The following is a 14011-nucleotide window of genomic DNA, read 5'->3' on the forward strand; positions in this document are numbered from 1 at the left end:
CTATAGAAATAAAAGCCAATATAAACAAATGGGACCTAATAAAGCTCACAAACTTTTGCACAGCAAAGGAAACTATGTACAAAACAAAAAGACAACCTACAGAATGGCATAAAATATTTACAAATGATGCCACTGTCAAGGGCTTAATTTCCAGAATATACAAACAGCTCATACAATTCAATAACAACAACAAAAAAAGCCCAATCAAAAAATGGACAGTATGGACATGAAACAATGCTCAATATCACTAGTCATCAGAGAAATAAAAATCAAAACTACAATGAGGTATCATTTCACATCAGTCAGAATGGCCATTCATTCAAAAGTCCACAAATGATAAATGCTGGAGAGGGTGTGGAGAAAAGGGAACCCTCCTACACTGTTGGTGGGAATGTAGTTTGGTTGCAGCCATTATGAAAACAACTAAAAATAGACTTACTATATGATCCAGCAATCTCACTCCTGAGCATGTATCCAGAGGGAACTTTAATTTGAAAAGATACCTGCACCCCAGTGTTCACAGCAGCCCCATTTACAATAGCCAAGACATAGAAGCAACCTAAATGTCCACTCATAGATGACTCGATAAAGAGTATGTGGTATATATATACAATGGAATACTACTCAGCCATAAAAAAGAATAAAATAATGTCATCTGCAGTAACATGGATGGATCTAGAGACTATCATTCTAAGTGAAGTAAGCCAGAAAGAAGAAGAAAAACACCATGTGGTATCACTTATATGTGGAATCTAAAAAAATGACACAAATGAACTCATTTACCAAACAGAAACAGAATCACAGACACAAAACAAATTTATGGTTACCAAAAGGAAACGTTACCGGATGTGGAGGGATAAATTGGGAGTTTGAGATTTGTAGATACTAACTACTATGTATAAAATAGATAAACAACAAGTTTATCTATTCCTACTGTACAGCACAGGAAACAAGATTCAATACCCTGTAATAGCTTATAATTAAAAAGAATATGAAAAGGAATATATATAAGTGTGTATGTATGTATGTATGTATGTGTGTGTGTGTGTGTGTGTGTGTGTGTATATCACTATGTTGTAGACCAGAAATTAATACAACACTGTAAACCGACTATACTTCAATTAAAAAAAAAGAGATGTGAATGGGAAGAGGAATGCCTCATAATAAAGAAGTAAGAATGACTAGGGTAATTTTACGAAATAAGTACTTATGGCCTGTAAAATTCTTATGTATTGTTTTCCTATATTTTGTATTCAGTACTTCTATAATTCCAAAATGTTTTAAGATACTGTATCATAAACAGAAGCACTAGTATTATTCCTTAGATAAATAAGTTGATATTTAAGATAAAGAGGAAAAATAAAAGTAAATCTATTAGAATTATATTCATAAGTATTCTCCTAAAACTTTTTCTACATTGTAATATTGTTAGAAAAATTAACTTTATCTGAACAAGCCTGTGTTGATAATTTAAATTATATTAAATGTCACATCAAAATTACTTACTTTAGATTTTAAGTTTCTAAGCTAAGATATAATTACATCTCCTTGTAAAAGTCAGTTTCTTATGATATCCCTAATAATCCTAAACTATCTTTTTATTCTTATTTTGGTGACATGAATAGAAAAAAGACAATAATTTCAAATTTACCTTTAAAAAATCAAGATACAACTTTTAAAATTAAGTAAAATAGGATCTCTTGGGAATTTTATGAACTAAATTTAACATCTGCATTAATCAATATTCTTCTGAAACATAATAATGAAGCATTTACAGATAATAAAAACAGCTATTCAAAATGATTATATAAGATATAACTATGTCGTAAGATTCATATTTGCCTTCATTTTCCACTATTCAAAAATATCTAAAGAGTTTAGTTTTCCAATGACTGAATCAGACTTTGGAAAGCCTTTGCCTAGGTTATGTAAAGATGAAACAGAAAAAGAAGGAAGAATCTACTTTTTCGTACATTCTGCATTTATACAACTTCGAAGTCTTCTATAAGATTAGGGGCTTTTTAAAAAAATTATAACAAAACCAGAAAAAAATCAAAAGTTGACCAGAGGACTAACCAACGAACTGCATGAGGAGAATTTTCTCCCATCTGCCACTTCAGCCCGCATGCTTCCCTCTGGAGAATCAGAAGGAGAAGGGGACGGGTCAGAACTCGTCACACTTCAGGTACAACCATAAACCAGGACACCAGTTTTCATAAGCTTGGGACCAGAGGGCAGAGGAAAGCAAATGCTTCTTATATCCAGAGAGACAGAATTCTGTTCCTCAAGATTAGTAAAATAAAACCTTCCCCATCATTCAATTGCTTTAATCATCTTACCTTTTCTGCACATACCCGTTACAGAGTCAGAATCCCAACCCCCACCCCTTTCCCCATTACCATTTTGTCTTTTCAGGTTCAAAAAAATGCGTTTTTTTTTCATAAGAAATAGAAAACAAGGCAATGAAGGATTTTGAAGAACTAATCACACACAATCTTTCTTAACCAACCAATTAACTATTAATAGCAAGTAGGAGTCTAGACTTCCGTACCTGCTTGGACACTATGCATGTCAGCTTATGTGACGGGATGATGTTACTGTACAATTTTAGTTCAACAAATATTCACTGAGCAAATATTTACTAAACACCTAATGTGTGCCAGGAACAATTTCTAGTGTTCAGGTTGTGTCAGTAAACAAAACAACAATATCTGCCCTCCTGAAATGTATATATTCTAGTGGAGGGGCTGGAGTTGGGGATGAGGAGAGGAACCCACAGCAAATATAATAAATAACATTCTGTAATAAGACTAGAAGACTGTAAGTGTGATGGAAAGAAGAGAATATAGATTACAGGGAGTACAGGGTAGGAATGGGGACAGAGTTTAAGTGGACTGTCATTTTAAATAGGGTATGAGAGTCATGCTTATATAACTTGCAATAAATGAGCAAAGACTCATGAACTTCATGTCTCTGGATACTGAATTATAATCCTTCCTGAGGGACTGATGTACCTGACAATGGTAAAAAGGGTTCAATTTTTTTTCATTTATTTTTAATTGGGGGACATGATAAGTTTCTTATTTTGATGAACAAGTTTGAAACATATGGCAACTTTTGATAAAGTATGAACTCCTGAACCATATATAATTAAGCCATGACTTAGTAAGACTCATTGTACAGGTTATGTAATTAAAAATTCAACACATAAATAGTTTCAACCATCTGACTAAAAGTAAACCTGAGAAAGACAAGTTAAAGACTCAGGATAGCAAGCACTTGTGTGTTTTTGTCCCCACTGTATCCACTGAGCCTAGAACAGTGCTTATTAGCTCATATACATGATCAGTAAATATGTGTTTGATGAATGAAGTGAAGAATGGTTGGGGACAGTGGGGATGAGTGATAAGTGACAAGGATTTTTGAGATTTCAGGCAATAATATGAGAGCTGTTCAAATTCTTCATATGCTCAAGGGGCAGAACTGGACTGTCAACCTAAACAAATTATTTTTAGAAAATCATGTTCTAACGAAATTTTTGCAAAATGTATGTTTATTGCATCTGAGTTGCTGACTGCAGCTACTCTTTTGGAAAAGGAGACAGGAGTCAGTTCATGCTCACGTGTATTTTATTTTTCTTCTTTACTAGAGAGTCGTCAGCTGATAATGTGTCAGTAGGCTCAGGAGAGCCAATTAAAGGACTATACACAGAAATTTGGGCCTTTCTCTCCAGCTGCAATAAAATGTAGAAAGACATAACTATGCTAACCATGAAATTCCTCTTGTGTCCTGTAAGGAAAGATAAATATCTAATTGTTATGCCAACTCTGGCCAGATGCAAAGAATCTGCCTTCAGAACACCACATGAAGGTGGAGGCTGGGAGAGCAGGGTCCAGGTGTGGAAAGATGTCACTTACTAAGTTTTCAGATGTCATCTGCAGCCCAGTGTTTCCAAGTTAAGAATAATAATAAGAAGAAAAAGAACCTTTTTGGGGGTAACTGATTAGCGAGCACTAGGCTATGAATCTATTGATTGTCATTTTAAGATCCGTGGTTATCTTCTTCCCATGAAAGCAGAGAACACTGTGGTAGTTCCTTGTGTTACAGTAGTCATCCAGAAGCACAAAAACACCATGTTCAGAAGTTGTGAGTCCCAGAAAAATCCATGTTATTTTTTCATATACAACAATGATTATTTTCAGTTGTCTGTACCCACAAGCTCTTTTAGGGCAGAAATTGTATCTTTTCCAACTTTTTTATCATATAAACTCAATAAATGGCAGTTAAATGAAACAATCAATGAAGAAATGTAATCTGTTTTATTTTGCTAGCAATGTTCAAGTGAAAACTATTCAATAAAACTATAAATTAGAAATTATGATCAGCTTGAATGACAAGTAGAGAATTATGTAAGTTATATAAAAAAGGAACATTTATCAATGGTCTAAACTGTCTAGACTGGATAACTATAGGTTGACCACATTTAGCAAACAACTGCTCCATTTCCTTCTGGTCTGCAGAAAAAGTTTATGAAGTTACAGAAATTATGTATGCCACATAATGCCTTCTATGAAACTGTTCATCCAAACCTGTGCACTAGCTGTATCCTTCACGGCAACAGAACTCGGTTTAATGCAACTGCAAGTATGTCACTATAAGGTGTTTATGATAAAATTTCTTCTAGTCAGTTTTTCTCTTAATATAAGTGCCTATGTGACTTTACCTATTACTTCTGTTAAATAAAGTCTGTATGCTGCATTAAAAAAAACTTTTCTGAGCAAGGTACAGCTCAGTGGTAGTGTGCGTGCTTAGCAAACACGGGGTCCTGGGTTCAGTCCCTAGTACTTCCTTATAAATAAACAAACAAACAAACAAACAACCTACCTACCTACCTACCTACCTAATTACCTCTCCCTCCAAAAAAACAAATTAAATAAAAATTTTAGAATGGTTAGGATGATACTCTTAGAAACTTTTTATTTTTACTAACAACTTCTGGCTTTTAAAAGGAACTGTTATTCATGAAAGGAGTCAAGGAACATTCTTAATTAAATAAAAGGCTTATAGTGAGACATTAAGAAGACACTAGTAAGATCAAGACGATCTGATTCTTAGCATATATTACTCTTACCTGACACGCTGACAGCTGCATACTCACTTCATATAATTATCACAGCACAGAGGAGGAATGTTTATGAAGGCCAGGTCATTGATAATGTAAAACAAAATGGTCTCAGCATGTCCACTAGGAGCAAGTGCTGGAACACTACCCTTTTAATGAGTATTAATAACATAGTAAAACCTAGGATTAGGAACCTAAAAAAGAACAACTGCTGCCTGGGCTCAGGATACTCCCCAGGCAGTAGTCTGATGCTTGATCAGACTTTTTCTGTTATTTAAAAATGCTTCTAAATATCTATACCACAGATATTTGGGTAACTTTTCTTTGTTTTGCAGAAATTGAGAAATATTTTATAGCCCCCACACAACAAACAAAAATGTACCTGCAGAATTGCAACTTCATTACGAAGCTGGCTTTCTTGTTTTGTTGGAAATCTTAGTTTGTCAATGATCTTAATAGCCACATCTCTTCCTGTTTTACGATGTTTTCCTTTAAAATAAAAAAAGGAATTATTAGCATAATCTTACTAAATAACATGTATATTAAAGAATACCAGAACTTATAAGGACACTTTGGAATTATAAAAATGCTTCACTGAATAAATTAACATTTCTGATGAGCACTAACTTATATCCATAAAAATTTCATTTCTTAGCTCCATTATTCTAAATCAAATATGCACTATAAAATTAACCACAATTTAGAACACAAAAGAATTGGAACATTAAAAGCTGTTTGTATGAATAGCCTGATATTTTCTTGTAAAATACATGTTTTAGAAACAGGATATTGAGCTACTTAATACAGAAAACATTCACACCACTGGCAAAAGCACTCTCCTTAAGAAAGTATAATTTTAAAGTCCTGATAAACCAATGTATGTTATAATGGGAAGAATAAAAGTCTTGGCTCTGCCCCTTACTAGGTTCATGATCTTAAGCAAATCACTTCAGTTTTCTGAGTTTTAGGTTCCTCATCTTCAATGGTAGGGCTGTTGTGAGACTTAGATGAAATTAGATAAGTAAAGTACACACACTGCCCAGGTAACTCTACACACTGAAAAACATTAGTTATCATCATCATTACCATCGTCATTGTCGTCACCACTTCCCATTTAATTCTCCTAACAAACTTTCTAGGGAATCGCAGGGTCCCATCAAGCTCTTAATGGCTTCACGACTAGGCTGTAGTAGGCATGGAATATAGTAGTGCTAGCTGAATGTGAAAACGAACCTAAGTACCATTATTTCTACATTTGCTGTAAATCTAGCATTCCTTCCCCTTTCACCCCACTTTCACTATGCCTTCCAAGTCCTTCCAGAAGGCCTCCCTTCTCTGCTGACAAAACTACTGTCTTGCGTACATGTTCTCTACGTCCTTAACATCACTTTTCACTCTCTGACTCACTGCAGTACGTTTGCTAACTGAGACTCTTTACTGCAATTACTCTGTCCAGAGTTTCGGCTTCTGTCTCTACTTCTCTGTCACTATAGTACTTGACCTCTCTTCTGCCTCATGTGTCCAGCCTTAACTTTTCAGTCTTCCTTGTGGAGGCTTCCTCCTACACCTGCTCCTTCAATGTTGGATCTTAGAAATTACCTGGCACCTGCTGGTTTCTCTCACCTCATTTCTTACCCATTTCACCCCACACTGTGTGCGGTTATGTCTATCTGCCTTGCTTTATAGACCATGATTCTTGCTGCAGGCAATGATTACACTGTGCAGTGCCCAGTCTCCCCGATTACACTGTTATTCTTTAACAAAAAGCACAACAGTTGCTGACTCATTGATAAGTTTTCTATAAAAAAAATCACTTGTACATTTTATAAGAATTAAAATTTCTTTGTAAAATAGAGTATAATTTAATTAGTTTGAATAAAAAAGCATATTAGACTACGATGAATAATACTAAGTGAGACATTGTGATTTTTTTCAGAGCACCCCCATCTCACAAAAAGATAATCTTTTGCTGATTACATTAAGGACCTGAAAACAATGATGTCATTTTATAGGGCAGGTAAAACATTAATATTAAATCTTTCTTAAAGACTTGAAAAATATGATTGAATTGGCTAGACTCTAGAACAGCAGAAGTTTTAACTAAATTCACCACATAGCTTGACAGTTAAAAAAAAGTAAAAATTTAATATTTCACTTCAAAAATGTAAAAAATATAAACCTTAACAAAATACAAAACATTGTTAAGACATTAGAACTCAATAACTTTTTTCTGTCCAGTTACATGAATGGATTTCTATAGAGTTCTGATTAAATATACTAAGGGGAAAATGAAAGTTTATGAATTACAACTTCCTTGTTTTTCCATATTTTGTCTACGTAAACCAATATTTAACTAGTATTGTGTATAGACTTTGTTCATATTTACAAAGTTTTTCAAGACTAGAAAAATTTCTCTTTTAAAACAGACATGTACAAATTTTCCATTTAGCGACTACTTGAAGAGAAATTTCTAAAAAGGTAAAATGTAGAGGGACATACATACAAACAACATATATACATATAGGTCCTTTATATTTTTCTTGGAGTTATTTTTCTGAATACAAATATGTAAAACTTTAAATTAATAAAAGTACTTAGTGAACTAACGTACCTCCATAAACAATTCCAAACTGCCCGGAACCCAGCACTTCGTCAGGAAAAATCTGATAAACTGTGCTGATGTCCTATAGGTGCAAGGCCAGTGACACACAAACATGAAGTGGAACAAAACATCAGTCCTAAAAATTCTATAATTTTATTAAATATATCATTAATGTTAATAAATATTTTAAACATAACCTATTAAATTTTAAGTGCTAAATGAAATCTACAGTACAATATTCAAAGCCCAGTCTTCAATATAATGTAATATAGTAATGTTTGGAAACTACTCTGCTCTTAAGAAGCAGAAATTTTCTCATATTCAATCAAAAATGTCTCATTAGAGAGAAATGAGACTTAAAACTACATAATGTCATTTAAATACATAATGTCAATGTTCAAAAAGGGATTTGGTTATTGAGATGGTTATTGAGAAATTTCATGTTAAATAACCATGGTTCCCAATCACATATCTGTGTGAGTCCTGATTCCAACCATGCCATCCTTTATAACTAGAAAGGTGAGGCTGTTCCTTATCAATCATCCACATCCAGAGGACTCTAAGCTGAAGGAAGAGGGGGCTGGATCACTGTGAGTGAGCCAGCGATGCCACAGAAGGATGACAGTCCATTACAAAATTCTCATTTGTGATGTACCCGAATTCTTCCACTCGTACACATCTACTTGTTCTTCTTGAAATAATAATCACTAAGTAAAGCATTATGTTTTAACCTATGTTTACAGTATGTGATTTGATGACCACACTCATGAAAGCAAAGCAAAGCAATCCTTTTTCACCATAAGTATTCCTACTACATTCTATGGAATTCTCTATTCTCTGTCTCTCCTCCACTCTTGTACTCTTTATTGTTTCAAAAATAAAAGTCCTTTTACATCAAATCCTACCCTCTGCATATTCTATACATTCCTATCTTTTCCCGCTGTCCTTCCCCTTAAAATCAACTACAAGTTCTCCCTAGCCGGTGATCCCTGCAGAGTGTCCTTGGTTCAGAGTTCAAGGTTGTCTGGAGACAAGAAAATGAATTAATACTACTTCAATATTCTGAGTCCAAGCTGCTACACCATCTTTCTCTGACAGCTCAATGGCTCACCCAGAATTTTTAGCCAGAGGGAGAAGAACCTCACAGAAATCTAGAATTTCCTAAGAGGCTCATAGGTAGATCAGTATATCCTAAAGTCTTCTCTGGCTAAGCAAGAGCAACAGGAACTTCAGGTCTTTAGAAATCCATCTCATGACTGACAGCACAGGAATACATTTAACATTTAACTTTCATTATGTAGTTCTCCTAAATCTCTCTCATTCATATTTGGTTTCCAGTTTACTTCTTGCCAATTTAGTAAAGGTTGCAAAGCTACACTATTGATGAATTGAGTTTCATGGAGTTTATGCTTTAAAAAACATACTCAGATCGGCGTTAAGTAAGGCTGCAAACTTGTTGCTTTTGGTCATAGGTACAGCAGGCAAAATACAGGGAAAGACCTGAGTGACAGGATAAGGTAGGAAAGGCCTTACTACTTTTGGGTTACTTGCCACAGTGACAAAATACAACAAAAAAAGCGAACATATGGCCGAATGTTAATTATTTCATAGTATGTCTGATGTACGATTAAAAAAACATCGAACAGACAGGATGGAGGTATGTGGCATAGCTGACTAGGGTGCTGGAGTGTAGACTCATAACATCTGACTTATGCAGCTTTCTGAGGCCTCCTTGATATGTACAAGTGATACTAAGGATATTTGCAACTCCTTGTCATATGACAGCATTCCCAGGTAGCAATCAAGGAGTGAGAGGAAGGGCACGTTTAAGCTATTCATGCAACTCAAATAATGTATTTTATTTGGTATTACATAACATCAACCATTAAAATTCCAGTACCAAGATGAGCAAACGTCTGCAAAATTAAGCACTGTATTATAATTGCTTATCTGAGATGAAAAATAGGTGTTTAACTCTTCACACTACAGAAGAGATTATAGAAAATTATAAAAGAATTCATACAATGAATGTTTCTAAAATCTCATAGAAGAAAAATATCCAAAAGGACCCTGTTTTATTTTCTAGAAAACACTAAAAAATTGAAATGTTAGATAAAAATATATTTCATGATGCTCTTATTTTCCAACAAAGGATCACAGTGTCAAGTTTTGTATTAGTAACTTCATACTCACCACATTTTCTTGAATCTGGCAATTTGATACTGAAATACTCACAGAAATATCTCCTGGAAATACATGTTAAAAATACACAAAAGAAGTTAAGAGAGGTAATAATCAAAAAACAAGTAAACACATGCTTATTAAACAAGCTGTAGGGCTGTGTTAAAATCATAGCAATAAGATTTTTCTAGAAAAATGTCTATTTGAATATTTCTTTTACAATTACAGATTTACTCTGTACTTGGCTTTGAAAAATACTTTGTCAGTTTAGATTTCAAAATTATAAAGACTTGGGTTCAAATACTAGTTTGCCATTTTGTAACTCTGGTACAAGTTGAGACAACTTAATGTCTGATTTCCTCACCTGTAAAATAGGCAAATCGTTAGTGTTGACCTACTGGGGTTGTTTTAGGCATTAAAATAGAGACCTCACATAAAGTGCTTAGCACCCAAATAGGCATATATATTCTATTAATACATACACTGGTTGTAGAGATCAATTAAAAAGTTGTGACAGATCATCAGATAACACACTGTGATGTGAAAACAGAGGGTTTCCCCCACAAGCTTCAGTATTAATAGCCATTATGAGATTTTAAGTTACATTTTTATATAGATACTACTCTAAAATATCTTTTAAAAATTCACCATCAATACTTGATCCTGATTGCATTTTGGTAAAATTGATCTCATTTTACAATGAACAGAGATTTTTTTTCCTGGGATAAAATTATACAGTTTCCAAGTACACTGCACACTAAGTATTCTGCACAGAGGACCACGTTAGGTGGTTCTGAGGACACGTGTAAACTCAGATTTGCGAACGGCAAGACTGGCATTCCAGATCAAGCTCAGATGACTAGATTACTTATTCTATGACCAGTAGCCCTAGGTTTCTGCTATTGCCTAATATATTGGGTTTACAAGAATTTGTTCAAATTTTCAATATAAAATGAAAAAATAAAGTAGGCTAATTTAATGAATGAAATATCTTAGTGTGTGTAGCAGCTTTTGTCTAGAGACCCTATGTTCTCCAATAAACCAAGTCATCCCCAAAGAGGCATTCTTCATCTGTTTCAAAGATTGTCAGGAAACTAGCAGACTCACTGTGCAGGTTGGTTCCTGAGCCCACGGAGGAACCCTTGGGGATGACGGGCATGAGGGCATGCTGGATCGCAATCTCCCACAGCCTGGCCACATCTGCACCGATGCCACTGGTGAGGACGCTGCTATTTGGAGGTGGGCTGGAAGGATTGACCACATTTTCTCCCACATAGTACACAACATTTGCTGTAGTGATCTCGAAACAGTGAGGATTGGCCCCACTAGGAATTAAAGCTGACGGTTTTGCTGGTTCCAGAGATAAAATTTCCGATAAAGGAATTTCCTGTGGAAGAAAGAGTGTGCTAAATATAGTTATCAAAAGTCTGTATGCTTTCAAATGAAATTCATGCCAGGGACATCAAGAAATGACATGACAACCAGCCATCATTTACATAAAATGATTTTATAAGACACAGAATATTACTAAGAAAAATTCAAAAACACCTTTACTAGAAGAAACTTTATCATCTTCTTTCTCCAGAAAAATTCAAGTGAATTTTTACTTTGCTCATGTGGCAAGAATAAATATGAATAAGAATAATAATTTTGAACCTGCATCAAAATCTAAGACTTAGAATATAAACGATAATTTTTATAACTGTGAGGTAAAATCATGGTCCTTTTGAAATACATTTGGGTATGCATAGCTGTTTTTAACTTTTAACTGTTCTTTAAGGCACTGAAAATGAATCACATAATTTGATTCAATAGATGTTAATATAATAATAAAGCCACATTAATAGTTATAGTGAGGAAAATCACAGAGAATGGTTTTAAAAGCAGTTGCTTTTAAGACAATTTTGATGTTAAAAAATTAATCACCACATTGTCTTCTAGGACGTACGGAGCAATTAAGAAATGACAACTTTTAAAACAAATTTTTAATTTAAAACTTAATGAGGTTCCCCTTTTCTGTTAGATCTGTGTAAAGTGGCCATGGAGAATGACACCAACTATGCTTGAACCTGCATTAATTTTAAGGAGAAAGAATATGCTGTTCACAATGAATTTCTTCTCGAACCGTGTTTTACTAGATGATACATTATGTGACATCTGTACTATTTCATGTAGAGAGACAAAATGAAAATAGTTGCCAAACTTTGTTCTAGAGGAAAGTACTCTTTATGAATGTTGGCAATACTTGGAGAAATCATACAATATTTCTTAACCCCCAGTGATGTTGATGTGCTGCAAGGCTATAGAGGAAAAAAAAAAGCTGAATATAGTGGATTTCAGGACTTTACTTTTAGCTAATCTTCCGTGACCTTGAATTTTCTATTTAAATCACACTTCTCTGCTAAAATAGACAATTAAGCTTCTTCTCTCCTGCCCCTCACCCCACTATCCCATGGGCTGGAAGCATTCCCCAGAGAAATTCGAAATTCTCAGATGACTATCATGGGTTCACAACATGATTCCCCACCAAATGTGTAAACTACAGAGAAGAAAAAATTTCTCTGGGAGTAAGCACAGAACCAGTCATGCCTGTTGGGTGTATTTTGTATTTCTGATACTCTACATTCCCATGAGAGAGCAAGAGGGGGCATGGGACTCCAGTCAAGAAAAAGCCACCCTTACCTTGTAGTACCTGCTTCCTGTGTCATTTTGAAAGAGGGTAATACATTTGCTATCCAATCTCCAATAGTGCCGTTTCCGCTGAAACAGAAGTTTGATTCAGTATCTTTTAAAAACTTTAAAGACACCCAAGATTGATAAAATCAAAACACTTTCCCACTGGGGACATATAATTTCATGGTGGAAAATGCTTGGGCTTTGGACCAGGAAGACTCACACTCAATTTCAAGACTCTAGAAGGTGACTGACTACTCAGCAAATGCGTGGTGAGTTTGTGTGTCTACATCAGAATTACAAATAATAAAGGGGATAATGTATTAGCACCATGAGAGTGCCTGGCATTTAGTGCATGCACGGTTAATAGAAAACACCAATTTTAAATTTATTTGATGGCATGAAGAGCGAAAGGTGGATTTGTAGCTATAATAAAATAAAAAGGCTTAATAGAATATATAATATTTACATATTCTCATTATTTTAGAACATAATACATGCCATGCTGATCCAGTTATACTGGCTCCCATTAGAGATGGAAGAATTTGGAATGTTACAGCAGAACTAAAGAATACTGTGCTGGATGGCAAGGTTGACTCCGTGGCATCAACTTAATGACATCAGGGGAGTGCATCCATAACTTGACCTTCTCTTAAGCTCACTGAAAATCTGAACTTGTATGATTTGGTGATCAGGTCCTTGTGTGTCTGTCTGTGTATATGTGTTTCTTTTCAGACCCAAAAGCCCTAACACTATTCTTGGTCTCTTCCACCACCTATCTTAGACCAGCCAAATACACAAAATATGCTTCAAATATTTTATACTAGGTCTAGGAAGGACTGGCTGGGATTCAACTGAGTCTTCCAGTAAGTCATGTAAATCTCTCTCCAGAAGAGAAGGTTGAGATTACAGCTAAAGAATTAGGTTATAGGTGTCTATTTATCTAAAGAAATGAAGGGAATCCTATAGCCAGGAAGTGATGAGGAAAACACTATCAAGAACTGAGAAACACATATCACCAAGTGTCAATTAGTTTAACTGAAACATAGATCAAATTTTTTCTCTCTCACACATATGTACAACCTCATTCATCAACTATTAGGAAAATACAAAGTAGTAGACAACTCAGATTACATAAAAATTAGAATGTGTTGTCATTTACCTAATCAAATACAGGATCACTGTATTCCTGAATAGGTCAGTTTTTAAGTGAACACTTAAGGATTTAAGAATCATATAATAGCTATCATCGTTTTTTCTCTCCCTAAAATGCAGGGCTTTAAAAGAAATTCTGAATCACAGGGGAGCACTCTGAAAGTACAGTGTGTTGTTTTCATGGCTGCTATAAAATGACAGGTAGACATTCAAAAGTTGTTTAGAAATCACTTCACGTAACAGAGGTCAATGACTGTTTCCCTGAGATTGCTGTCTAC

The 14011-nt window shown here is 34.7% G+C and overlaps 1 protein-coding gene across 3 annotated transcripts in view; it reads right to left on the bottom strand.

The window, feature by feature from the left end:
- PRKD1 (protein kinase D1) overlaps positions 1-14011 on the bottom strand; it is a 272532-nt gene that overhangs the window by 35689 nt on the left and 222832 nt on the right. For all 3 annotated transcript variants that reach the window (XM_072962880.1, XM_072962879.1, XM_072962881.1), the window contains 5 exons: positions 12588-12665; positions 11013-11292; positions 9918-9970; positions 7734-7806; positions 5505-5611 (listed from right to left, as the gene is read on the bottom strand). In XM_072962880.1, the coding sequence (XP_072818981.1) occupies positions 5505-5611; positions 7734-7806; positions 9918-9970; positions 11013-11292; positions 12588-12665 (591 nt within the window). The remainder of the gene's footprint in view (positions 1-5504; positions 5612-7733; positions 7807-9917; positions 9971-11012; positions 11293-12587; positions 12666-14011) is intronic.

This window comes from Vicugna pacos, chromosome 6 (assembly GCF_048564905.1).
Source record: "Vicugna pacos chromosome 6, VicPac4, whole genome shotgun sequence".
Taxonomy (NCBI): Eukaryota; Metazoa; Chordata; class Mammalia; order Artiodactyla; family Camelidae; genus Vicugna; species Vicugna pacos.